The sequence below is a fragment of the Thunnus albacares genome, chromosome 14 (assembly GCF_914725855.1).
Source record: "Thunnus albacares chromosome 14, fThuAlb1.1, whole genome shotgun sequence".
Classification (NCBI taxonomy): Eukaryota; Metazoa; Chordata; class Actinopteri; order Scombriformes; family Scombridae; genus Thunnus; species Thunnus albacares.
The window spans coordinates 21,278,469-21,303,453 of record NC_058119.1 but is presented as its reverse complement, the minus strand read 5'-3'; the positions used below and the strand labels follow the sequence as shown (position 1 = coordinate 21,303,453).

The 24,985-nt window shown below is 41.1% G+C and overlaps 2 protein-coding genes across 2 annotated transcripts in view; both read left to right on the top strand.

The window, feature by feature from the left end:
• The first annotated feature begins 7,907 nt into the window (after nt 1-7,907).
• On the top strand, nt 7,908-10,435 carry znhit2 (zinc finger, HIT-type containing 2). Its single transcript, XM_044372783.1, has 2 exons — nt 7,908-7,995; nt 8,224-10,435. The coding sequence occupies exon 2, from the start codon at nt 8,296-8,298 to the stop codon at nt 10,021-10,023; it is 1,728 nt and encodes a 575-aa protein (XP_044228718.1). The 5' UTR covers nt 7,908-7,995; nt 8,224-8,295; the 3' UTR covers nt 10,024-10,435.
• Nucleotides 10,436-11,270: 835 nt separating this feature from the next.
• Nucleotides 11,271-24,985, top strand: part of lrpprc (leucine-rich pentatricopeptide repeat containing) — a 63,838-nt gene continuing 50,123 nt past the window's right edge. Inside the window, exons 1-13 of the mRNA XM_044372831.1 lie at nt 11,271-11,482; nt 12,651-12,853; nt 13,515-13,637; nt 13,916-14,037; nt 14,386-14,444; nt 14,732-14,818; nt 14,930-15,056; nt 16,149-16,293; nt 16,639-16,796; nt 17,040-17,145; nt 17,337-17,444; nt 23,908-24,026; nt 24,128-24,218. Coding sequence (XP_044228766.1) covers nt 11,313-11,482; nt 12,651-12,853; nt 13,515-13,637; nt 13,916-14,037; nt 14,386-14,444; nt 14,732-14,818; nt 14,930-15,056; nt 16,149-16,293; nt 16,639-16,796; nt 17,040-17,145; nt 17,337-17,444; nt 23,908-24,026; nt 24,128-24,218 — 1,618 coding nt within the window. The 5' untranslated portion in view covers nt 11,271-11,312. The remainder of the gene's footprint in view (nt 11,483-12,650; nt 12,854-13,514; nt 13,638-13,915; nt 14,038-14,385; nt 14,445-14,731; nt 14,819-14,929; nt 15,057-16,148; nt 16,294-16,638; nt 16,797-17,039; nt 17,146-17,336; nt 17,445-23,907; nt 24,027-24,127; nt 24,219-24,985) is intronic.

Below are 24,985 nucleotides of genomic sequence, written 5' to 3'. Positions count from 1 at the left end.
GAGTGCTGTGAGGTTTCTTTCTTCTTCCTGCTTGTTTCTACTGTCACTGCTGTCAACAGCCGCTTTAGGTCACTGAGAGGCTACCGCTCCATCTACCTGTGTTTTAGCACATCACACGCTGCACTGCACCCAGCACACAAACACTCACACACACACACACACACACACACACACACACACACTCAAAGAGATAGTGTACTGGTCGAGGCAGATCAAGGGGCCGCACAGGAAGTAGAGATTTGTTTATATGGATTGAGTGACCTGGCAAAGGATCTCAATTAAAGGAAGGAGGACATGGAGAAGGGGGAGGAGAGGGGGAGGATGTAGAGGCACAGTGCAACCTTCTTGTGAAGAGGTGAAAATAATAGGTAAATAATAGATCCTGGAGATGAATTATTGAAGGAGTACATTGATGCTTTCATGCTGCGGGAAGCTGAGCTTACATTCCTGAGTTCATTCATGAAAAAAGGTATATGGAGGGAAGATGGAAGAAGGAAGAGATTGTTGTTGCTATGTCCACTTTCAGTTGAGAGTTTGCTGCAATACACCTCCCACCAATACACCCACTCACTCACACTCAGTCGCTCATACTCATCGCTACACTCAGATCTTTAAAGCTATTTTTGGTAACTTAGCTTCATATTTATGCGATTGTATTGTTCCAAATAAGGCTGCGATCTACTGTTTATACTCACAAAATGTATATATTCATTCTGTTCCAAAGGAAGGTAGCTTTCATGCGTGCCTCTTCCTCTGGTTTGAACATGCTCAAGTCGAACATAAAACTTCAGAAACCTACAGACGCCAATCTAATGCATGCTGTAAAAAACGTTCTCTCTGATTTAGCTGACTGATCTATCTGCCAGTGTTTTAGGAATTTTACCGTGATCATCTGTTTTGTTATTTTATTTTTTCGATTTTATGTATTTATCTTTAAAGAATTTTAATCTATTGTGAATCTGTTTTCATAATCTTTGTAATTATATACTGATTGCTGTTATTTTATAATTTTTTATTGTCCTTCTAGTCCTATTTGTTTCATTTATGGACTGTTATATTCTTAATCCATCTCATTTTAAGTGTGTTATATGTTTTGTAACCTTGATGTTCTACAGTATGTTCTGCTGCAAAAGAGACTTTTATTCTTATTAAGGCACTTTTCTGGTTAAGTTATGTACACACTTATCTTATCCAACACTTATATATGAACCCTACAGGTGTGTAAAGACTTTAGCCTCATTAAATTATCAAAATGAATTCCCTCATATTGTTCAGAAACACATAGCCTGCAGAGTACCTTCATCTGAGCAGCACCATGCCTCCTAAGAACAGGCAAACACCGGTGGAAGTCTTGTAACCACGAGTCAACTATCAAGACTGCTGGAGCAGCAGAAGGACTTCTACAAGGAGCTTCTACTCCAGCAGCAAGATAACTTCAAGTCATTCATCCAACTTATAGTCAGTAGGACTAACAAAAGACTTGATGGAGTAATAAAAGATATCCAGGTGGTGAAAACAAGCAGGCAATTCATGCAGAGCTTTGTTGATCATCTAAAAAAGTGGAAAAGGACACTGAAAAGAGACTATGGGCTATGGAAGCTGAGATCTACAAGTCTCAGCAGGAACTTGGTGGGATTATGTCTAAACATGACTACATGGAGAATCAGTTGAGAAGGAACAACATACTTGTGGATGACATCGCTGATGAGCAGGTAGAGAGCTGGGAAACTTATGAAAAGAAGATCAAAACCATGTTGGAGAAAAACCTAGGCCTGAGAAGTGAATGTATGGAGACTGAGCACGCACACAAAGTTGACCAATTTCAGCAACATGGCAGACCAAGACCAATTGTAGTCTTTGTCAACGAAGACTTTTTGGACATAGTGAAAAAAGGAGGAGTAATCTACTTCCTAAGTTTCGAGAAGCCAGAGAAACAGAGACAAAGCCAGCCTGTGGTATGATAAACTGGTTATTCTGTCCAGGGGTCAGACCCAGGCTAACTGAATGGACCTGCTTTGCTTTTGACTCGGGTGGACAGTGTTTTAATATGACTGTATGAACAATGTCTCCGGGTTTACCTAAGAAAGGCTTAGGGATCGCACACCTTAACATCTGTAGTCTGAAGCATAAAGTTCAAGATCTCTCGATACTACTCAACAATGACAATGCAAATGTAACTGCAATTTCAGAAACACATTTAGATATCTCGGTTAGTGACTCTGAAGTACCCATAGCAGGTTATAGTATTTTCAGACGTGACAGAAATAAGCATGGCGGAGGTAGTGCCATAAATGTACAGAAACCACATCCCACTTAAGGTCAGAAATGATCTGATGAATCCAGTTATAGAAGTTATTTGGCTTCAAATTCACCTACCTCACATCAAACCAGTATTTATTGGTAGTTGTCATAGACCAACTAGCTCTAATGTAAAATACACTGATGATATATGTGCTTCAGAAAGCTACAGACGCAGACAGAGAGATATACTTTCTGGGGGACCAAAACATTGACTGGCTTTCTCCGTCCTGTGTTTACTCACATGATGAACATGCCAACCAGGGTGAGCCACATTTACACTAATGCTAGTGAACTCTGCTCTATAGCCATATACATCCCTGTTGGTTTTCGTGACCACAATATAGTACTGGAGGCTGGGCCAAGGATTGTGCTGAAAAGATCTTATAAATCCTTTTGCGAAGAAAAATGTATTAATGATATAAAAAATCTACAGTGGTACAGAGTATGCACAGTGTAAGACACAGATATTGCACTATGCAAGTTCTTGGATATGTTACAGACTGTTGCTGACAAGCATGCACCAACAAAAAAATTCACTGTGAGAAGTACTTTGACCCCGTAGCTCGATGAGAAATTGAAAACATGCACGGCTCACTAGGATGAAATGAAACGAGCTGCAATAAAATCGGGAGACTCTATTAGATAGAATAAATACCGTGAACTCAGAAATAAGGTCACAAAAATGAACAGACTGAATAAAAGATCTCATTATCAACACAAGATTCATGACCTAAAGCAGGATGGGAAGAAATTATGGTAGTAAAAAATGATAAACAGACTAGACTGGATAACCTCGATGGTAAATTAATAAGAATTATAGCTGATTACATTGCTGAACTGGTATGTCACATTTTTAACCTTAGCCTGAAGAAAAATATTTTCCCTCAAGCATGAAAAGTTGGCAAAATCATTTTGATATCTAAGAACAGTAGGATTGCCTTCAGTGGGCTGAAAAGCAGACCAATTAGTATTCTTCCTGCTCTTAGTAAACTTATGGAAAGAATAGTCCTCTAAAATTTTAAACTATTTCTTTGTCAATGGCCTTGATTCTGAGTTTCAGCATGCCTGTAAAGATGGCCACTCAACCTGTACTGCCTTAACACAGATGGCTGATGTCTGGCTGAGTCAAATAGATGGTAAAAAATTGTTGGTGCTGTCTTGCTTGACTTCAGTGCTGCTTTCGATGTAATTGACCCTTAACTACTTCTGGAAAAACTTTTGGCAAACGGTTTCAGTGTAAATGCTGTCAGCTGGATGAAATGTTACTTTACTAACAGAATGCAGTGTGTGTACTTTAATGGGAGTTTTTCAACTACAAGTGTGGGGTTCCCCAAGGTAGCTGCCTTGGTCCTCTCCTCTTCTCAATTTTTTACCAATGACCTACCCCTTGTGTTAAATAAGTCATCTATGACAATGTATCTATGATTCTACATTGTATAAGTCCACTAACAGTCTAAATGAACAAAATGATGTTCTGCAAAATGAACTTGAATGTGTGTCAAATTGGGCAGAAAAAAACCAGCTTGTGCTAAATGTACTGTAGTGTATTATCTTTGGTTCAAATCATGCATTGAAGAGGTGTCGCCCTGGATGAACAGCTTTCCTGGTCTTGTCATACTGATAGGACTGTAGCCAAAATGGGTAGAGCAGCGTCTGTCAACAGGAGGTGTGCTTATTTCCTGACAGATCACTCAATCGGACAGGTTATACAATCGCTGGTTTTGTCTAATCTTGACTATTGTTCGGAAGTTTGGTCAAGCACGACTAAAAAGATTTGCACAAGCTTCAGCTTGTGCACAACAAATCTGCACGCCGAGCTCTTCACTGTTCATCCAGGGCAAGTGTAGATGCATGATGCTCTCTCCTGGCTAAAAGTTGAGGACAGATATTAAGCAGTCTCCTACTTTTCTTTTGTTACATTTGTATTATGGCCAAGCCTAAAAGCTTACACTTAAAGATTTCATACATATCAATGACAGATACAGTCATACTACCAGACAGGTAACACAAGGTCATATAGTAGTTCCTTCACCTAGAACTTGTGCAATGCAGAGCTACCACTCAATGGAATATGTTACCATGTTCCCTAAAAAAATGAACTAGCAAAGTGTGTTTTAAAAAACAACAAAAAATATAAATCTTTCTAGATAAGTAAAGAAATATTTTTTGTTGATTTGCAAATGACCTGTCAGCTGTAGTCTGGTGTATGACTGTATTTCTCTTGGTATTATTGTTGGGATCTTTTTTTGTTTTGTTTAATCTGTTTTGTTTAATCTGCTCTGCTCTGTTCTATTTGTTTTATTTTGCAACTGAGTGCTTTCCTTCCTGTTTGGAAACTGATTTTTGTTTCATTCTATTTTGTTTTATTTTGTTTCTCTGTTTATTGTTAAAGTTATTATAATTATCAGTGTTGTCTGTATGTTTTTCTTTTGAATATGGCTGGGCAATACATCAATATTAAATTGATATATTTATGATATTATAAGAAACTAAATATCATCTTAGATCTTGGATATCATAATATTGTGATATGGTATGGTTGTCTTTTCCTGGTTTTAAAGGCTGCATTACAGTAAAGTGATGTAATTTTATGAACTTACCAGACTGTCCTAGCTGTTACTTTCCTTACCCATGTAGTCATTGTATCCACATTACTGATGATTATTTATCTAAAATCTCATTGTGTAAATATTTTGTGAAAGCACCAATAGTCATCCCTACAATATTGTTAAAACATCCATATCGAGGTATTTGTCAAAATTATCATGATATTTGATTTTGTCCATATCATCCAGCCGTACCTTTGAAGTTGAGAGGGCTCTGTGCGAGTAACGGGTGATCTGAGGGTGCTGGGTGGGTGTGAGGGGAATACAGGTTTTGAGTAGTGTTGTTAAGTGTTCATGTATGTCGTATGTTGATGTTGTATTTTTATGTGTAGACTCAAGGAAGAATAGTTGCTACCCTGGTAGCAACTAATGGGGATTCAATTAAATAAATAAAATAAATAAACATAGCACATGTTGAGCTATATGGTTTGACATGTGAGGAGAAATACAAAGCTGAGGTGTGATTGCAGCTTATAGAGAATGGACATGAGACACAGCACACACACACACACACATATGCACACACGCACGCACGCACACACAGTCCCCTTTTTGGGCGCCCTACATAATGCGAGATCCTTTTGAGCTGACAGCTGACAGAACAGTCTACGTCAACATAGGACCACCCCCTTTTACTGCAGACACACATGCATGCACGCACACATGCATACTTACACACACACACACACACACCCTGCTGCTGTACAGTAGACAGCTCCAGTCATGCCAGGGCTGGACATGCCCAAAAGGCAGGGACTGTTCCCTGTCACCTATCAGCTGGTGGCAGACAGCAGGATGTGTATGTGCGTGTGTATGTGTTTGTGTGTGTGTGTGTGTGTGTGTGTGTGTGTGTGTGTGTGTGTGTGTGTGTGTGTGTGTGTGTTCATACTGTGCTTTTCAGGGGGTTTTTTGGATTTTCTTGCACCCCAACTCCATTTTTAAGTCTGAAATTTTTTCAGAACCTCATCACTTAAAAAATTGAGTGTGGCACATATTTCATATTCTTCTTTCAAGAGCATATAGAGGGAACTCCATGTGCACCATCTAGTAGAATATTTATTTCATACTCATAAGAGGTTCTTACACTTTGTCTGTATATTGACATCACATGGTGACTCAGTTGGTGTGTAATGAGGGGATGGCTAATGGAGAGAGTTATAGTGTACAGTACGTGTTGTTTTTGAAGGGAAGTATATAGAAAAAATATAGGAAATGACATGATGAGACATTTTATAGTAATAATCCCTACAAAAGGCTACAAATCACATCACATCCCTCTCTCTCTCCCTATATTTCCTTGTAGTGTCAACTATATAATAAAGTCAAAAATCCCCCCACAACGTCTGTTAAAAAATGGTCTCACAAATCTCAAAATTGTGCCAATCAAAGAGGGCAGAAAGCTGTTGCAATCCCTCGTAACCTTTCCATTGGATTCTGGATTACTCTCAGTGCAACAGTCAGTAAGTAAGCTTGTGGATCTAGTGTTGGAGGTACTAACATGTCACAGGACATGCCAGGGAAGAAGAAAGAAGACACGAGGAGGCAGCAGCCTACCCAGGACTGCTGGCACGACAGCCAGGGGCGGGGCCGAGACAGCATGGCACACGTCAACCTTAGACCCCCTCCTCCTCCTACTTTCCCTACGGGCTCTGTCAGGCGGCACGGGAGCCCTTTGGCCCAGTGAGGGGTGGACAGCCATCTGACAACTCCCCACCTGCATGACCTTTACCATGCTTGACCCCCTGCAGAAGACAATCACCTCATAGCAAACAGCCCCATGGGAGATGTAGACACACGGCACGGTCAGAAAGACACACAAATAGACAGAGATGCATAATGCACATACAGATTGACAGCAAGTTAGATGGAGAACCCAGTAAGTCAGACTGAGACATGCACACATGCTACAAATCCACAATTTGAGTGCATAATTTGTTCAGTTGCAAGGGTAGCCATATGGATAAGCTTTGTTTTTGAATCGACCTTCATGGGACAAATATGACAGATTTCTTCCTTCAGTGGGTCAGCGGTTCACATAAGAGGCAGTTTCTATTTATTGATCAGTGAACATTTAACCAGTTTTAAGTTTGAGACACCTGAGTTAATGCAATAACATATTGTCAATGGCTGCAGATTTGAGGAGAATCTACTCGGTCAAGGTGCTGACAAATGTTTTATAAATGCATATTTATGACAAAAATAAGAAAGGAGAGTTACACACGTTGCAACACACTATTGGGCTTTGTAAGGTCGAGCTCTTTTCACTCATTGGTGTGGGCTTATTTACCAAATGACAAATGTAAACATTTTATTTATTCTTTGGAAGTCCTGTTATTAAAATGTTGTCTATTTTTTCAAATTGCATACACTTTTACATACACATGGTTATTTTTGTTCACATTAAATGTTTTAAAGTAATGATAAATGATGGTTAATGGTGATATTATGATAACATATTCTGTAACCTACTTGTTGGTGTTTTCATTGTATAGATAAGATACTTTATTCTTGAGTTTGGAATCAGAACAGTTTGTGACAAAACAGTCACACCTCACCTCTGATTTGTTCTTCAACTGTAGGTCATCATGGATGAGAAGTCCTTAAAATGTTCAGAAAAATCTTAAGTTTTAACAGTTGCTTTTCCATGACAACTGGGTAAACTTCATCTGCTAATGAAGATTATGTGATACGACTGAAAGCTCAAGAACAGCTACTTAATCGACCTTGAGGTTAGATAATTTTGTCAACAAAATGCATTTTCTTATTTGGTCTCTGCTGAATGTTTCATTACAGAATATGTATTTAAATATTTATAGTATAAATTACAGTATATTATTATTATTATTATTATTATTATTATTATCATTATCATTATCATTATCATTATCATTATCATTATCATTATTATTATTATTATTGTTGTTGTTGTTGTTGTTGTTGTTGTTAGGCTATTATTTCCTCCACCACTGATAATGTTTTAAAAAAAACCTGCCGCTTTAAGTCAACCATACGTCATCAAACAGCGACATGGCGGCTTGATTTGGGACAACAAACGTGAAAACGTTGTTGCTGGTGCAAATGCTTGAAAGTAAGTTACAGTTTGTTCTGTAAGATATTAAAACGAAATAAAGTTTGTTATATTGACATTGAATGTTGTCAGTGTAACGCTACGTAATGTTAAAACAATCAGGTTGTAGTAACGTTAGCAACGTTTGCGTGACGTTTGCACCTCAACTTGTCAAATCCACTTCATGACATTAATGTAACTAAAGATTACATACATTCTGCTAACAGGTTTTATTTCTTTCATTTTTAGGTTACCTTTAGACCACTAAACCATCTCTCTCTCTTTGCTACAACGTCGTGTTTCTCTCCAGTTCAGCCGCTAATGAATCCATTAATTAGACGGAGACTTCCTCCGTCTGTGAGGAGTCTTCTGACAGACATCGGTCCAAAGGAGGAGTGGACTGACACAGAGCCGGACACCGTCACCAGGGACGGGATCCTGCTCCCCGCCAGAGGAGCTGCTTCTGGACAAGAGGAGTTTCTCAGCCCAGCCAAGACTCGAGAGGAGCAGGCTACAGATGAAGGGGGAAACACCAAGAGGAGTGCACTCTGCATGTTGTGTGAAAGTAAACAGTCCTGCTACACCTGTCCACGGTGTAACCTGCATTACTGTGGCTTGGCTTGCTACCAGAGTCCAGCTCACTCTGCGTGCTCTGAGGAGTTTTACAAAGAGTCTGTCCTGCAGGAGCTGAAGGATATGGGGAAAACAGAGGCTGAGGGGAGAAAGAAAATGCAGGAGATTCTCACTGGACTCAGACAAAAGGCAGAAAGGACAGACGGGGGAATGGAGAGTGTGTTGAGAGAAGTGGGTGTTGTGCAAGATGACACAGAAGAGGAAGAAGGAGATGTAGAGGAGAGAGTGCAGGTTGTGGAGCTCCTGTCCAGATTAGCAGAGCTTCAACAGTCTGGAGAAGAGAATGAGACGGAGATTGAGGCTATTTTGAGAAAACTGGAAGAGATCGGAGGAGGACAGGAAGGAGACGTAGACGTGGAAGCTGAAAGTGCAGAAGGAGAGCCAGACTTGGCTGACCGGCTCTCGGGGCTGGATCTTGACAAACTCTCAGAAGAAGAGCTGTGGGGACTTCTTGACAGCAAGGAGAAAGAGACGTTTATGGGTCTGGTGAAGGGTGGAGCTCTTGGCCGGCTGGTTGCCCTGTGGAAGCCGTGGTGGGAGGAACATGAGGAGGGAGGGAGAGCGTTGGTGGAGGTGCTTGAGGAGGAGGTGAGCAAACAGGAGAAAGATAAATCAACAACTACGGCTGATGATGAAGGCAAGATATCGCAAGAAGCGGCTCAGAATCGGGGCAAATCTGCGAAAAAAGTGGGAAAGATTAAAGGTAGAAACAGAAAGGAAACAAGCAAAGATGAGGGAAGTTCAACACTTTCCAGTGTGCCTCCAATTTCTGCAAAAATTCCCAAACTAAGTTCCTTAAGTGCAAATCCATCTCCTTTGGTTTGCTACGGTTTGGTTAACGCACTTTTTGGCTACACTTTCACCTTGTGTCTGTTTAACGGAGACACTGATTCACTGATTTTTGAGGTCTGTGACATGATTCTTGCTTTGTCTGAGGCGCTGGACTCAGGCAGGGTTTTCAACTCTGTCCAAGAGGCCTTAGACTGCGGAGAAACTCAAATTTTAGGAGGAGGTTACCTCGACAAGGATGACTCCTGTGCCCCAGCCAGGGCGGTGGAAGCCGTGGCTCACATCATGACCGGCAGAGACAGAAAGGATGTTACAGGATACTGTCTGGCAGCCTTGAGTCAGCTCCGCTCAGTGCTCTCCCAGGCCAGAGCCGCCCTGTCCAAAGAGGGAGAGGAAGGGGCAAAGAGGCAGAAGTACTTCCTGGCAAGCAAGAAGTGTGAATTCTTTCAAGCCTGGGTGTTGGACAATGCGCAGCGGACTCGTGTGCTGGCTATCGAGTTGTGGAACGAGCACAGTAAAAGGGAGAGTGAAAGGAACAGTATGGAGAAAGCAAAGACTGTAGTTGAGGAGAGCTTTAAGAAAGGGAAGAGGAAAGGGAATAGTAAGATGATTGAAGAGTTGAGCTAATCTTTATTAAATATATTGATGTTTGTAAAAGTTCACAATGATGAAAATGTATGAAAACCAAAATTATATTTTCTCACTGTGAAATTAATTGCATTGTGTTCTGGTATACAAATAAAGTGTATTATTATTATTATTACTTGTCATAAAAATATGAGCATTGATTTTTTTTTCTTATTTAATGATTTCTGGCGTTACATATTGGAATTAAAGGTTTAGACTTTGATAAGTAAAAAAAGTAAACAAGATATAAATTCATAAATATTCCAAGCCATCATTTTGCAGTGGATTGTTTGCTTAAGTTTCAATTTCTTTTAAAGTTGGTGGCCTGATCATAAACTTTCAAGATATAAATAAGAATGAAAAGCTGAATAAAGCTGTAAGCTGAATAAAATGAGACAATGACAATTTTTCATTTGGCTATGTGTGTTTTTGCATAACAATTTACACAAAATAAAATTATAATAATTTGACAAAAAAAAAAACTAACTCAAGGTCCACTGACAAGCTTTCAGTTGCATCTCCTGGCTACTGCTTCAAATGAATGTTTAATACAAGCATGTATATTCTTTTCATCTCCACACATACATGACAAGATTTGCTTTATTTATAGGATGTATCAAAATGATCATGTACCTGTCAAAATATATGAAATACAGTAATACTGTAACATTGGTGAAAGGTTTTTTATTTATCATAAGACATTTCATTTCATCACATTCCAAATTGTAAACATTGTGAATTGAAATTATAATCAATTAACAATCAATAAACAATCAAATATACTTCCTCATAAAGTAGTATAAAGTTATTTCAATCTAAACATGTTAAAAAAATGATATTTATCATACCAGCTGCTGGCACTGTGTCACATGTGGCTTTCCTCCTTGAAAGGACTGCTCCACCCCCCACCTCCCCAAGACAAAAGGTCAAACTCACTTCAGCCCCACATTTCATTGGACACAGACATGTCTTGTGATATTATATTTTTATATAATTTTATTTATAGGAGCGGTGTGAAGTCCAAAAAAGGTGGTTTGTTGCCTGAGGGCAACGTCATGCAATAGACGGATTTTAACGATAAAATCAACTTTAAGGTCTTCACATTCATAATATATTATAACATCTTTAACAGAAAGTTTAAAATTATGTTTATTATGGAAATGATTTGGCGGTGACACAATAGCGTAAAAAAAAAAAAGACACACTGAGTCCAGTCAGAGCTCTCGCGATATTTTCTTTGACCTGTCACGTGGTGCGGATGTCCTTCTTTCCATGCCTGCGACAGAAACATGTCTGCGCTCTTGAGATCAGCCCGGTTACTTAAGTTTTCGCCTTCGGGCTTGCTTCAGCTCACAGCGACCAAAAGAAATGGACCGCCGCTCGGCCGGCTGTACAGCGGAGCTCTCGGCGGCAGGAGGACCGGAGCTTGTTCCCGTCCTGCCTCAGGAAATGTGTGCAGGTATAAAGCAGCTTGTTAGCCTCTGTAGCTGAGCTCAATGACAGCCAGAGACACACATGGATTTAACTACACCAGCATGACCTGGACTGTTTGATGTAACGAGTTGTCTTATGTTAGATTAAGTTGCTTAAAATGTCCCTATCAGGCCTGAAATGTGGAGTAAACATGGCCTCTGCTTTACATAAGGTGATGATTACAACTTGTGTAACAAGCTAACCAGCCATGTTTCATAATTCAACTCATAAAAGGAATTTGTAATGACATTGTAGCAGTTAACAGCAGCTTTTCTCCAGTGTGTATGTGCCTACTTTTGTATTAGGGTAATTTACATGTCAGCTTTGTTTAAGGCCCATCCTTGCAGACCAGCCATCCACAGCACATTGTCATTCTGTGGCTAATTCAGTTTAGTTATGGTCAGATTTAACATTTTATCATGAAATACCAGAGAAACATTGGCCGCAGCTGATGTCAAAGATGAATGGCAGCTTCGGTTTGCTCTATTGGGGCTTTTGAACTCAAGGTCATAGCTACTGATAAAACTACAAACCGCCTTAGAGCTGGTGAAGCACTCAGAGATCTGTGATGCTGATTTGTTGAAGTATGTTTTGTTTTGCACTCATTCAACACACCCTGTGCAACTCAGGAGAGCTGTGGAAAAATGCTTTTTAAAAAATAAATATATATATGTTTATTTTTTAGGGGAGCATAGAGGGAATACGAAGAAACAAACACACATAAAACAAATACAGCACATCCATGATGACCACAGTCATACATTGAATGAAATACAAAGCAGTTTTTCTTTAAAGAGTACAAAAATGTTTATAGGAATATACAAACTAATTAGTCCTCCTGAAAAAAATTCAGTAGTAGGTTCCAAATCTTATCGAACGCACCTCCTCATCTTCATTATAAAATCTCTCCAGATGTAATGTGTTTGCCGTTTCTCTCAACAACAAGTCATACGTGGGTACAGAATCCATTGTCCACACTTGTAAGATTTGAAATATGTTTTTGACGTGCACCCACACAATTTGTGACTGATGGTTTTTATTCTGTCTGTCCTTTCCTCCCTTCTCTGCCTTTCTGAATTACCATCCTCTCTGTCGCTCCATCCATCCATCTTGTGTCCCCCACTCCTCTACTGTCACTATCTAATCCTGCACAGTCGTGTGTGGCCGTACGCCGTGGGATGTGTACGCAACTATGCCGTCGCCACAGAGCAGAAGGATGAGGCCAGCGTTGCGGTGCGGTCCAAGCAGGCGCAGCAGTTTGACTGGGCCCTGACCAAGCTGGACAGCTCTGTGAGGAGAACCGGTCGCATCACCAAGACACTGCTGCTCCGCGTCTTCCATGATATCTGCAGGACAGGTAAGAAAGCAGATCAGAGAGACAGATATAAGGGTGACAGACAAAAAAAATCAGAAAAAGTTGGCAATGGTTCTGAGTTATGGGTGAGGAAAAGTTGGCTGCAGCTTCACACTCAAGTGGTAATGTCCATCAGCAGCAAACGATGAGCTTAGTCTTGTATAAACTGTGCTGATTATCCCCAAGAAGGTAATTAGTGATGTACAGCTAAGAAAACCATTTAACCTAATTGAAATGTTCTAGATAATACAGCACCAGTCAAAAGCGTGGACACACCTTCTCACACTTTTGACTGGTGCTGTATTATCTAGAACATTTCAATTAGGTTAAATGGTTTTCTTATCTTCTCCTGGTTTATTCTCATGTGGAATTTCTTATTTGCAAATAATATTTTTATATGATAACACACATGCATCAGACCCTCAAGTCCCAGGTAATTATATTACATTTTTAGATATGTTAAGGGTAGAAAAAATTCCCATGAAGATATTATTGTAGTGCCATTGCATTGCGATCCTTAAAGTCATCACCCAGTCTAGTGTGACAAAGGCAGACAGTCGACTCCTCTCATGAACACGAGTGTGCTCTGTGTTTCTTGTTGTTTGAATAACTGATTACTTGCTTTTGCTTTTCTTTCTTTCTCCCTCTGCATGTATGTTTGCAGGTTATCCCAGTGGTAACCAGGCCTTGCTGCTGCTGCGTAGCTGTGGGTCACTGCTGCCCGAGGTGCCCCTGGAGGAGCGCACTGAGCTGGCTCACCGTGTCTGGGAGAAACTGCAGGAACTGGGTAAGAGAACACATCAATGACAACAACATAACCATCACATTACCCAACATACTCACTCACTGGTAGCTGCTGCTTAACAGATCTGGAGAAAGACACACAGTATCTAACCATTGTTTCAAATTTATATTTTATATTATTAGACTGCTAAAGCTAAAAGTGACTGGACAAACAGCATTATAAATGTGTATTTTATCTTATGTTATAATATATGGTTAACGAAAACTACAGCAGGCTTTCTACAACATTTAATTCATAACATTGCACATTGTCCTCCTCAGGTGCACAGTATGATGTCAGTCACTACAACGCCTTGCTGAAAGTTTACCTGCAGAATGAGTTCAAGTTCTCTCCCACTGACTTCCTGGCCAAGATGGAAGCAGCTAACGTTCAGCCCAACAGAGTGAGTACGGCAGTGCAGGGTACAATAAGGGCACCGACCATATGTTCTGCATATTCTATTGTAATTGCTTTGTTGTAGCCAATACAATAAGGACTTTTAAAAAAAAATTTTTGGTGTCTTTAACTTCACTAAAGGGCTTTTTTTTTTCAAGATTACTATTCTTATGAATTCCTCACATCCTTAAAAAAATAGCACCTCACCTGCCACACTTGGAACAGAGCAACACTTTTGTTTCTCTGTTGTTCCAATGCTGCGTTTATGTTTGCTGAATTCAGGCTTTGCTTGGGTACAGTATTTTTTTTCAGTATTTTTAAAAAAATTAAAAAAAATTTTTTTGTGTGTGCACAGGTTACCTACCAGAGACTCATAGCAGCCTACTGCCAAAATGGAGATATCGAGGGAGCCAGGTGAGCAAACTTTGTGTTCTGCATATTTACCAGCCAGTAATGTTCATGTTCTGGTGGGAAGCTCCAACATCTTATACGTCACGATTGGAAAAACAGCATTATAATCAAAAGCTGACTTCTAGTTGAGCGATAAACTTGTAAAGTGTTAAGATATATTGCTTGGTTTGATTTTTCCACCACTGATGGTTATATCTCCAGTACCCACTGGTAGTTTTTTAATTAGATATATATTATGCCTTTACTTTTCCTGCTTTGCCTGTTTTTATAATTCTTTTCTCCTTTTCCAGCACCATATTGGGTTTCATGAAGAGCAGAGACCTACCCATCACTGAAGCTGTTTTCAACTCCCTGGTAACAGGCCATGCTCGTGCAGGGTGAGAGCTGCTACTTTTTGTGTATTCAACTTACTGTGTTTGATTACACATATTAAATGTTTCAATTACTGTTGGAGTAATTTGTTTTTGCTGTCATGTGTCACCATGCAGCGACATCGAGAGTGCTAAGAACATCCTGACTGTGATGCGGGGAGCAGGAATTGAACCGGGTCCTGACACTTATGTATCACTGCTTAACGTCTACGCCGAGAAGGGAGACCTGGATAGTCTGAAAAAGGTGCGTGTGTTTATCCAGGTGGTTGTAGAGGCCTGAAGTGTCTGTTCTTGGTCCACTGCTATTCAGTCTATACATGCTCTCTCTTGGTACCGTCATACAGAAGCACAATATATCCTACCGTTCATATGCTGATGATACGCAGCTGTACGTCTCACTTTCCTCAGACAACCTCAGTCCTGTAAATGAGCTTGTCAGATGCATTGATGACATCAACCGCTGAATGTCTCAAAACTTTCTACAGCTTAACAAAGAAAAAAATGAAATTCTGATAGTACACTCAAAAGTACAAAGGCAGGAGATCGTATCCATGTTATCATCGTTTTTTCTAAGGCACAGTGAACATGTCAGAAACCTGGCTGTTATTATTGATGCCAATCTTAACTTCCAGCATCACATCACCACTATTACGAAGTCCACTTTCTACCATTTATAAAAAAAAAAGAAAAAAAAAACATTTCCAAACTTAGGAGCTTCCTGTCCCAGTCCGACTCTGAAAAATTGGTCCATGCATTCATCTCCAGTAGATTAGATTACTGTAATGCCCTTTTTGCAGGACTTTCTAAGAAGACAATAGGAAGGCTCCAGCTCATTCACAATGCTGCAGCCAGAGTGCTAACTGGGACTACGAAATTATAACATTACTCCTGTAATGAAAGCACCTCACTGGCTCCCAGTACAGTATAGAATTGATTTCAAAGCATTACTGCTTGTTTCAAGGCCCTAAATAGTTTGGCTTCTAAATATATTTCTGACCTGCTCACTGGCTATGGACCAATCAGATTGTTCAGATCTTCAAGCATGTGTCTCTTGACTGTACTTTAATTAAATCAAAGTGCATTTAGTCACTATGGTTCACTATGGAACAAACTGCCTGATGACCTGAGATTTGCTGCAACTGCATCTTCTTATTTGGTGTGGGTGTTTGTGTTTGTGTGTGTGTGCGCCTTCACTCACTCACCCTTTACTTCCTTTTTATTCCATACTATCCTTTGTCTCTTTCCTTATCCCTCCTTCCACCCTGCCGCTCCATCTCTGTGTCTCATTCACTTTCTCCCTCTCCTTCTCTCTATCTCCTCCTCTCCTCTGTGACAGACTCTGGAGGCAGCAGAGAGCGCAGACTGCAGTCTGATGGACAAGGACGTCATGCAGGTTATCTTCACTCTGGCTAAGGCCGGACACCAGCAGCATGTCCCAGAGATGGTGGAGCGCTTGAGGCACGAGAGGGGTTACATCCCAGGTACACATATGGCACACACTCCTCATGGTTTGCCACAGCGCTGTAGTCTTCAACAGCTAAAGTAATATCAGTCAAAAAGCCTGGGACACTCTGCTTAGTCATTGTGTGTGCAAATTAAGTCTGACTCTGACTGAGCAGTAGCTAAATAAAATGTAGTTAAAGTTGTGATAGCATAATACAACAGGTAATGATTGTTAAAATGAACTGTCCATAAAAGAGAGAAAGGCTCAAGAACTAGATGGCTAATACGTTAAACTGCTAACTACTCAGCTGTATATGTAATAATCTTCTTGACATTGTTACTGTATGAAGCTCAGCATAATCAGTATTTGTTCTTCTTTGTAGATGCTATGAACCTGTGTCTGAGCCTCATCACCCAGGGCCTGGAGGACACGGCTTTCCACATCCTGAAGACTTTTCCCACACTGCAGACCGACGGTTTCAACTCCGACACCCCCAACCTGGGCAGTTTCTTCCTCAGACACTGTATCACCATGGACACGGTACACGGAAAAACAAATTCACCCATTATTTCCCTAATCTAGTCTACTATCTACAGGATCAGTCAACTTTCAATACACAAACACTCACTCCTACAGTATTTTTATGAATTGATACTTGTCTGCAGTTGATTGTTTGATAGCATCAATCATTGTAACACTTGTGCAGTGTTTGCTGAGGATTAATTTCAGTGTGTAAATGTGATTACTGATGTCTGTGTGTGTGTGTGTGTGTGTGCACTACAGTCACTGGAGAAGATCGGCGGCTACTGCAAAGAGCTCCAGGAGTCAAATCTGCACAGCGCGCCGCTCAAGTTCACTCTGTACTGTGCTCTGGAGGCCAAGAAGACTGGTACAGCACATACTACAATATACTTGCACTTATACTTTTACATCCACTTGCACACACGTGTCCCCATTCATTCACTGTCTCTATGTGGTTCTGTGTATATTGTGAATACAACATGTAGACAGAATCACTGTAGTTATGGGGAAAAGTAATTGATGTGAATTAATGACTTTTTTTTTTGTTTTGTTTTGCAGGAGTGTCTTTAGAGCTGATGAAGAAGTTGAAGGAGCAGGACTTACCCATAAGGCCACACTACTTCTGGCCCCTCCTCACTCAGCATGTGAAGGACAACAACACAGCTGGTACACACACACACACACACACACACACACACACACACACACACACACACACACACACCCACCCACACATGCACGAACACAGAATAGCTGGGAATAGTTCAGATGTTAGCAGCTTTAAATCCGCTTTAGTTCATAGAAGATTTACCTGTTTTGGATAAAAGTCCTTCTTTGCCATATATACAGTATACTGTAGATTTTTCATTGAAAACTATTATTTACTCTTCTGCTTTTGAATGAATTACTTTATATATAATTCTATCTTGTACTATAAATATTAGTCCTAGAAGTAAGTCAAACCAGTAGATCTTGAAATTGAACATAGTGAGTTGTCGTGAGTAGGTTGTAGTTGGATCCTCTCCAGTTTCATGTGAACTATCTCATACGTACTGCATGTGAGAACCTAATGGGTGCTACGAAGCCCCGAGAGGAAAGGAAACTTGCCAGCTGTTTGTACATCCCATCTGAAACGGAGCAGGGTTTTTTTTTGGTGAGCATGATATTAGCAGTTTATGAGCATGTGTGTTATTTTTGTGGCGTAGAGGGGATTATGACTTCCTCAGTTCCTCTGTACCAGAAAGAGCTTTTAAAGGAGTGTTTCCCTCAAATATTAATGCCCAGCAGAGTGGTCCAACTGGGACAGATTTCACTGGGCTGGGGCAGTCAAGGGCAAAGAGGTCTGATCCCTGCGTGAGAGAGTTAGAACGAGAAGAGTTGAAACAGACACATACATACGCACCTGCTCGCAAACACACACACACACGGATCTCTCTGGAGAGCTCTAGGAATAGATTGCAAAGTTTAGAAGACTACCCATGTCAGCCACTCTCGACAGATGAGCTCTGCACCAAAAAGACACTGACTTTGAGAAAGTGCACTCAGACATGAATGTCATATTTTTTTATTCCTCCTCCTGATCTTCAAAAGCTTCTCACTTTTTAAAGCCTCCTGTTTGCGTGTCTTCAGAATATTTTCTGAGTGATCAATCAATGGCAGGGTGAACCTAAACTTCTTGTTGGGGTCACTGGGGGGGGGGCTCAGTAGCCTGAAGCACCTCCCTTGCACATAGATGAGCTCATACATGGATGCACATTAAGGCCTGAGGCAGAAAGATCAGAGGTCATTTTTGCTCCATTGGCTTCCCTCAAATCCTGTATAGAATCAAACCTGTTTCTCAGTCCTATACTCCTTTTCCACTAGCGGTCTGTCTTAAACCCTGCTTCCCTAAACGGGCTGTGTAGCAACCTTTTACTTTACACCACACTTGATAAACCTCAGTATCTCTGCCTGTCTAGCTGTTAATAGGAGGCATATTTTTAATTTTAGTCCTTTAAAGAATATAAAAACAGAATTCAGTTACACACAAACTGAACCAGTATAAGAAGAAATTTAATTTTGTTTCTTTAAAGAATAGGTAATATCACTAGGCAAAATAACAGGGAGCATTGGTGATAATGTAAGACAAAGTTAAACATTTCTCATGCAGAAGGAGATTCATTTTGTTCAAGGATGTGAGAGACGTCAGAACACACGACACAACTTCAGAGCATTTACAAATCATTTAGTTGTAGCTTTTTGATAATGACCAATTTATGTACAGGTCAGGGAATTAACAGCTCCTCCTGTGTTGAATCTGCATTCATTACCGCGGAGCTCTTTACTTTCATTGGACACTCGGTATTGATGTCTTAAAGTTCCTCTTCTCTATCTGCCAATTAAGACAGTTTAATGGCTCAGCAGGTGCAGTTTTGGGGAATCATTTTGTTCCCAGTTTGCTGTCTCTGCTGAAGGAAATTGTTATTTTCTTTCCCTTGTTTTTGTCAACGATGAGCTCGGAGGATGGGGGGGGGGGTGGATCGTCTCAGTGACAGATAGCCGGCATTTAGAGACTTGTCAGAATTCACAACTCATTAGCTAATGTACCCTGTCAAACGCGTTTTTGTTTTTTTTTCTCTCCAAATGCGGCTTTTAAGTGCTTTATTTATGCTGAGTTCTGGCTCTCTCTTTGGGGTTTTTTAGAGCGATTAATAAATGATGTATTTTTTCCCCTGTCAGCTAATTGACAGCATTTGAGCTGGCAGCAAGGAGAAACTGGTTAGACCAGTGTGGCGACGGTTGCAGATTGGCTTCACCATGCGGTCGAGACAGATTCTCATTTTGAACGGTGAGATGCCTCTGCGCCTGGCTTGGCATTACGAAGAGGAAAGATGACTAGACATGGGTTTAAACATGCACAACCACACACACACACACGTAGACGCACACATTCCCAAAGCCACACGAACACATCAGACGGCATCCATTTAGTTATCACGGTGCGGAAAGAAGGACGAACAGAGGGAAGGAAAGTGGAGAAACTTCTCTTTTGCTCACACACTTGCTCGTTTCCGCTGGTGTTAGCCTTAACCCTCATGAATGATTCAGCCTCTCTCTTTTTTTTTTTCCCCCCCCTCTCTCTCTCTCTCTCTCTCTCCCTCCTGCTCTCTCACACACTCATTGGCTGCAGGAGGTGTGTGTGTGTGCGTCTGCATTTGTGAAGGGTGGGGGGGGCCTTTTGGGGGGGGCAGTGCAGGTGATGTGACTGATGCGGAGTGACTTGATTTCATGTAAATGCAAGCGCTCTGAGGGAATTCACTTTGGATTACGCGCCCCACTGTGCACCGCCCATGAAATATTAAGCGCCGTGTCACTTTTTGTCCACAGGTGTCACTAGCGGGCAGAGAGGCCGGAGCCGTGGTATTGGAGGGGAGCAACTAGGGGAGGGAGGGAGGAGGGGGAGAAAAAAAAAATCCCTTTGCATTTTGATGAGGTGTGGATTTGGCGGGTTTAGCGGAAGCATATGCCAGGCCGTACTTCCCACCTGCCGCCAGCTAGTCACCGCTTGTCAGTCCTCGCGACGCAGCGCACTCTTATTACTTGTGACACGGTGGAGCAAGAGACAGGAGAGGGAGGGGAGACTTCAGAGGAAGGGAATGTTTCTGGTCTTGTGTGTTTTTGGGTGATGAGAGCTGTAAAGGCTCCCTTGTCCGGTCTGCTTTCCTTCCTGACTGCCCTCCCACACCTGACTCTATTTATGTGACCTCTTTCTACCCTTTCACTCTTTCTTTAATGCAGTTTTACCTGTCAAACAGAGTGGGCTGCATTAAAGAAGCACCGCTGCAGCGATCTGTAACACAGTCCTCTATGAACTCTATTCTAGTATCAGCTGAGTCGATCGGTGGGACGAGAGCCAAGCATCACCTCGATTAAAAAAAAAAAAAAAAAGGGGGGGGAAACTGGAGCGAACGAGGGTGAAATTGCAGCTTTTCTTGCCTCATTAAATTGAAATGTGTTTGTGCTCCCTTTGCTTTCAATCAGAACACCCGTCTCTGCCTCGCAGCAAACAAAGTCTACCTTTAGAGAGTCATGGACACAGATAGAGATGGAGAGACAGATGGTGTTGGAGGAGAAAGAAAAGGGGAAGTGACAGGTACTCGTGTCCAAGGACGGGAGGAGATGACAGCGACCGGTTCACTCCACTCCTCTTTTCCTCTCTTTCCTCCGTCCTCACTTCTCGTCTGTGACAGCTAACCTGCAGACATGAATCTGATGATGATATCTTGTGACCACTGCCATGCTTAACTCACTACTTTGATACTTCTTGCCTGGATTTATGTCAGCCTTTATGCTGACCAACCTGGAGAGGCTTCTACTCTTCTCAGTTCTCCTCTGTGCCGAATATTTATTTAAGTTGTTCAGACAAGGGATGAAAGCAGAGAGGGTTGATTATTGAGCGGAAAGATAGAAAACCTAGAAGGAAAACCACATAATATCACATATCATTTTGTATTTTATTATAGTCCTCAATGTTTTTCTTATTTATTCATGGCTCTTTTTGGACAAGTTCTCCACTTTTTAGGTTTTGAGAGATGAGCTGACTGTCAGTGCACCTTAGATTTAGTTTGTTCAATTAATTCATATGCTTAATTTACAGATAGTTTTTTGCAGAATGGATATAAGGAGTTACTTAGCAGTCATTAAAAGAAGCTGTGGTACATTTTCACCAAAAATCACACTTCTTCCTAATCGTCATAACTGATTCGATCAAGACCATACATGTACAGCAGGAACTGGTGCAACTTACCCTTCCAGTGATGGTCATCGAGGATAAACATTCATAAATCTGCCTAGAAATCATATAACTGCAGATCTTGCCTCATAACCATCATTTATAGACCTTTTCTTCAGGGTTCAGAATGTCTCATCAATATATCGCCTCTGTTTTTTCATATACAGGTATTTGCGATGTGTTAAATAATTTTAAATTTCGTAAAACTAGCTGTAGAACATGTAAAGTACCACTTACAGGCAAACCGAGTAGCCTAAGCTATTGTGAAAATATCATACATGGCCTGCTTAGCTAACACATGTAGTGATTTGCTGTAAGCTGTACATAAAAGGAGCGAAAACCAAGCAAAAAAGCATCATGTTGTTCAAAGGGTTAAAAGCTCTCGGTCACAGACTTGACTTGCAAAAAAAAAACACACACAAAAAAATGCTTGTTAGACAACCGAAAAGTGCTGATGATCATGAAAGCTCACATGCGGAAGCCAGAAAGTGCGAGAGAGAGAAGGTCCGGCGTATGCATTTATACCTCCGGCTCTCCATTCACTTGTTTTCTGTCTGTCTGGCTCACCGTGAAATTGATTATGGATTATTCAGGAGGAAAGCAGGTTCTCCTCCTCTTCTTTCATAAAAAAAGGCTAGATGAAAGCGATTAGGGGGGTAAGAATGGACGGGCAGACCGCAGAACGGATGGATCCTCCATTGAGAAGAAAGAAGAAGATCGCCTATTTACTTTTTCTTGAAAGCAGGGTAGATGGATAGTGAGAGGGGCAGATGAATGAGTGATATGGACAGAGGGGGAAGGCTGGATGGATGGAGTGGTTCAGGTAGCCCCTACCTGGGATAATGCAGCCCCAGCCGCAGGTTTTAATGGGGTATAAAAGCCCGGTACTCATCTTTTATTCAGCTAAAGAGAGAGACTGCCAGGTGAACACATACGTCCCAGGAGGATGCAGAAACACAGAGCTGTGTGTGTGTGTGTGTGTTTTATAAAGCCTGAGTGGAGAGTAAATACACACATACAATCTCGAGGTGTGTCAACTCAAAGAAGCACTTTAGGGTAGTTTGCTGAAGTCCGCATGGGAACAAGGTGTATTGGTACACTGGATGCAGTCATATATAGCATATAGATGCATTGATATTTCTGTCATAAAACCACATAGCAACACACACTAAGAATGAACACACACACACATGCACCCGGACATGCGCTCATTTAGGCCCGTGTCCTTCGCAGGCACGCTCTCAGGCATATGCAAAGTGCTGCAGTGCCTCCTCCATATGTGTGCACACACACACACACACTCACAAAACACACAGACACTTGCGGGCATATTGAGAGTGTGTGTGTGAGTGGCTGTTCCATATGCATGCGGCTGTTTTGGCCTCCTTCCCTGGGGCAGGACCTCGTGGCGCTGCTGGAGAGCAGGGCGATGGTGGCGAGAGTCCACTCCAGGCTGAGTGCGTGTTTATGTACACGTATCCACCAGTCCAAGGTAGAACGGGTGTCATCCATTAGCATTTTGTTGATACACTGTGCGTGTGTGTGTGTGTGTGTGTGTGTGTGCCCTGCGATTTAACTGCAGGGGTGAGAGAAAGTATGCGCCAGCTCATTTCTTAGACCCATATTTTAACAGTGCTTACACAGCTCCAGGCTTGTACATGAGAGTGAGTGGAGGAAAGTGTGTGTGTGTGTCTGTAAAAGTGCAGCAAGTGATTTATATTAAACAAAAACAAAAATGTTTGCCCAGGCCGGTTTCCTAAACTTTTGCAAAAAAAAAAAAAAAACTGCACATAAATTAAAATATTTTCATACTTGTGTGTCTTTACTTTTGTTCTGACTAATTATCCAGATTTCCGTCACTATAGAAACACAAATTTATCTAATTTCCAACTTTTCTTATCTCGAGGACACACAGACTACATGAAATATAGCGCTGTATCAATTAGTTGATTGTTTGATTAGTCAACTGACGAAAAAACAGATCAACAATTTTGATGATTGAATAGTTTCTTGTTATCTATCAAGCAAAAAATAATAATCATCCCATTTTCTCTAGTGTGAGGATTTGCAGCTTTTCTCCTGGATTCTGGGAACTCATGACAAGAAATTTGTCATCAATAATTGGACCAAAAAATGGCCAAATGAATCAATAACAAAAGTGATTGTTAGTCGCAGCTCCAATCTCATATTTTGTTTTTTTTGGCTGTTGATGCAAATGACATTATCACAAATATTATTTTATCTCTGTCACCACACAAACACAAGTTGATGTTAATTACTTTTCTCTGTGTGTGTGTGTGTGTGTGTGTGTGTGTGTGTGTGTGTGTGTGTGTGTGTGTGTGTGTGTGTGTGTTGTAGGTGTGGTGGAGGTGGTGAGGGGCATGCAGGAGCTCGGGGTGACACCTGATGTCGAGACTTTATCCAACTACATCCTCCCTGTCTTCCCCAGCATGGAGGCAGCTCGCAAGGCCCTCACGGTAACGCTGAAGTCTGTCTGTGTGTGTGTGTGTGTGTGTGTGTGTTGCCAGTGTGCATTAAAAAGTTTTTGCTGACATAAAGGTGATTTTTCTCTGCTCAGGATGCAGGCGTCTCTCCGGAGTCGGAGGGCTTCTTGTCTTCAGAGATTCGCTCGGTGGCTGTCGGCAACCTGGCCGAACTCTACACCCGACGTAAGCCTGCATATCCTCACACACACACACACACACACACACACATTCCAAAGAAGAAGCTCCACTGCATCTTAAGCACCCGTCATCATAAAAATTGCTGCTTCGCCTGCGGGCTAATTGGCCCAGCGTTAACACACACATACACACACACTCTCATGCGTTTGCCTACTTACTCCTCTGTGCTCATCAGGCCTTTTAAGAAATTAGTCTGTGTGAATATGTAAAGAGCAAGAACGAGAGGCGCCTCAACCGGCAGAGGGACGGGATAGAGGAGGCTGTTAAATAATGGATGATTCTTCCTGTTTCTGTCTTTCATCTTCTTTTAGTCTCAAACATCCACCACTCGTTTTCACACAAATCGCTCTGCATCCTTTTTTATGTATTTCAGAGTGTGTGTCCGATGGATTTTTTTCCCCCCGTCACATGAAGAAAGTTTTTTTTTCAGTGTTTTTCAACATTTCATATATTTCTTCTCACTCTCTAATATTGCCATAAACACATTTGCACCCCCAAAAAGTTTCCTACAAAAGGTTTATCAAGGGAAAACAGCAAAACGTATATCCTTTTATCTTATTATATCATTGTTAATTGAATACTTATCTAATTTGAACTTTTATTTACACACATGAATCTATTAAAAGATATGATCACTGGGAACTTTAGATGGGAATTCTTCACTTTTTCTCACAGTTTATAGTCTAAATGATTGAATATTAAAAAAAAAATATTTATAGAATATCTGGATTAGGAGCATGAAGTTATTAAGT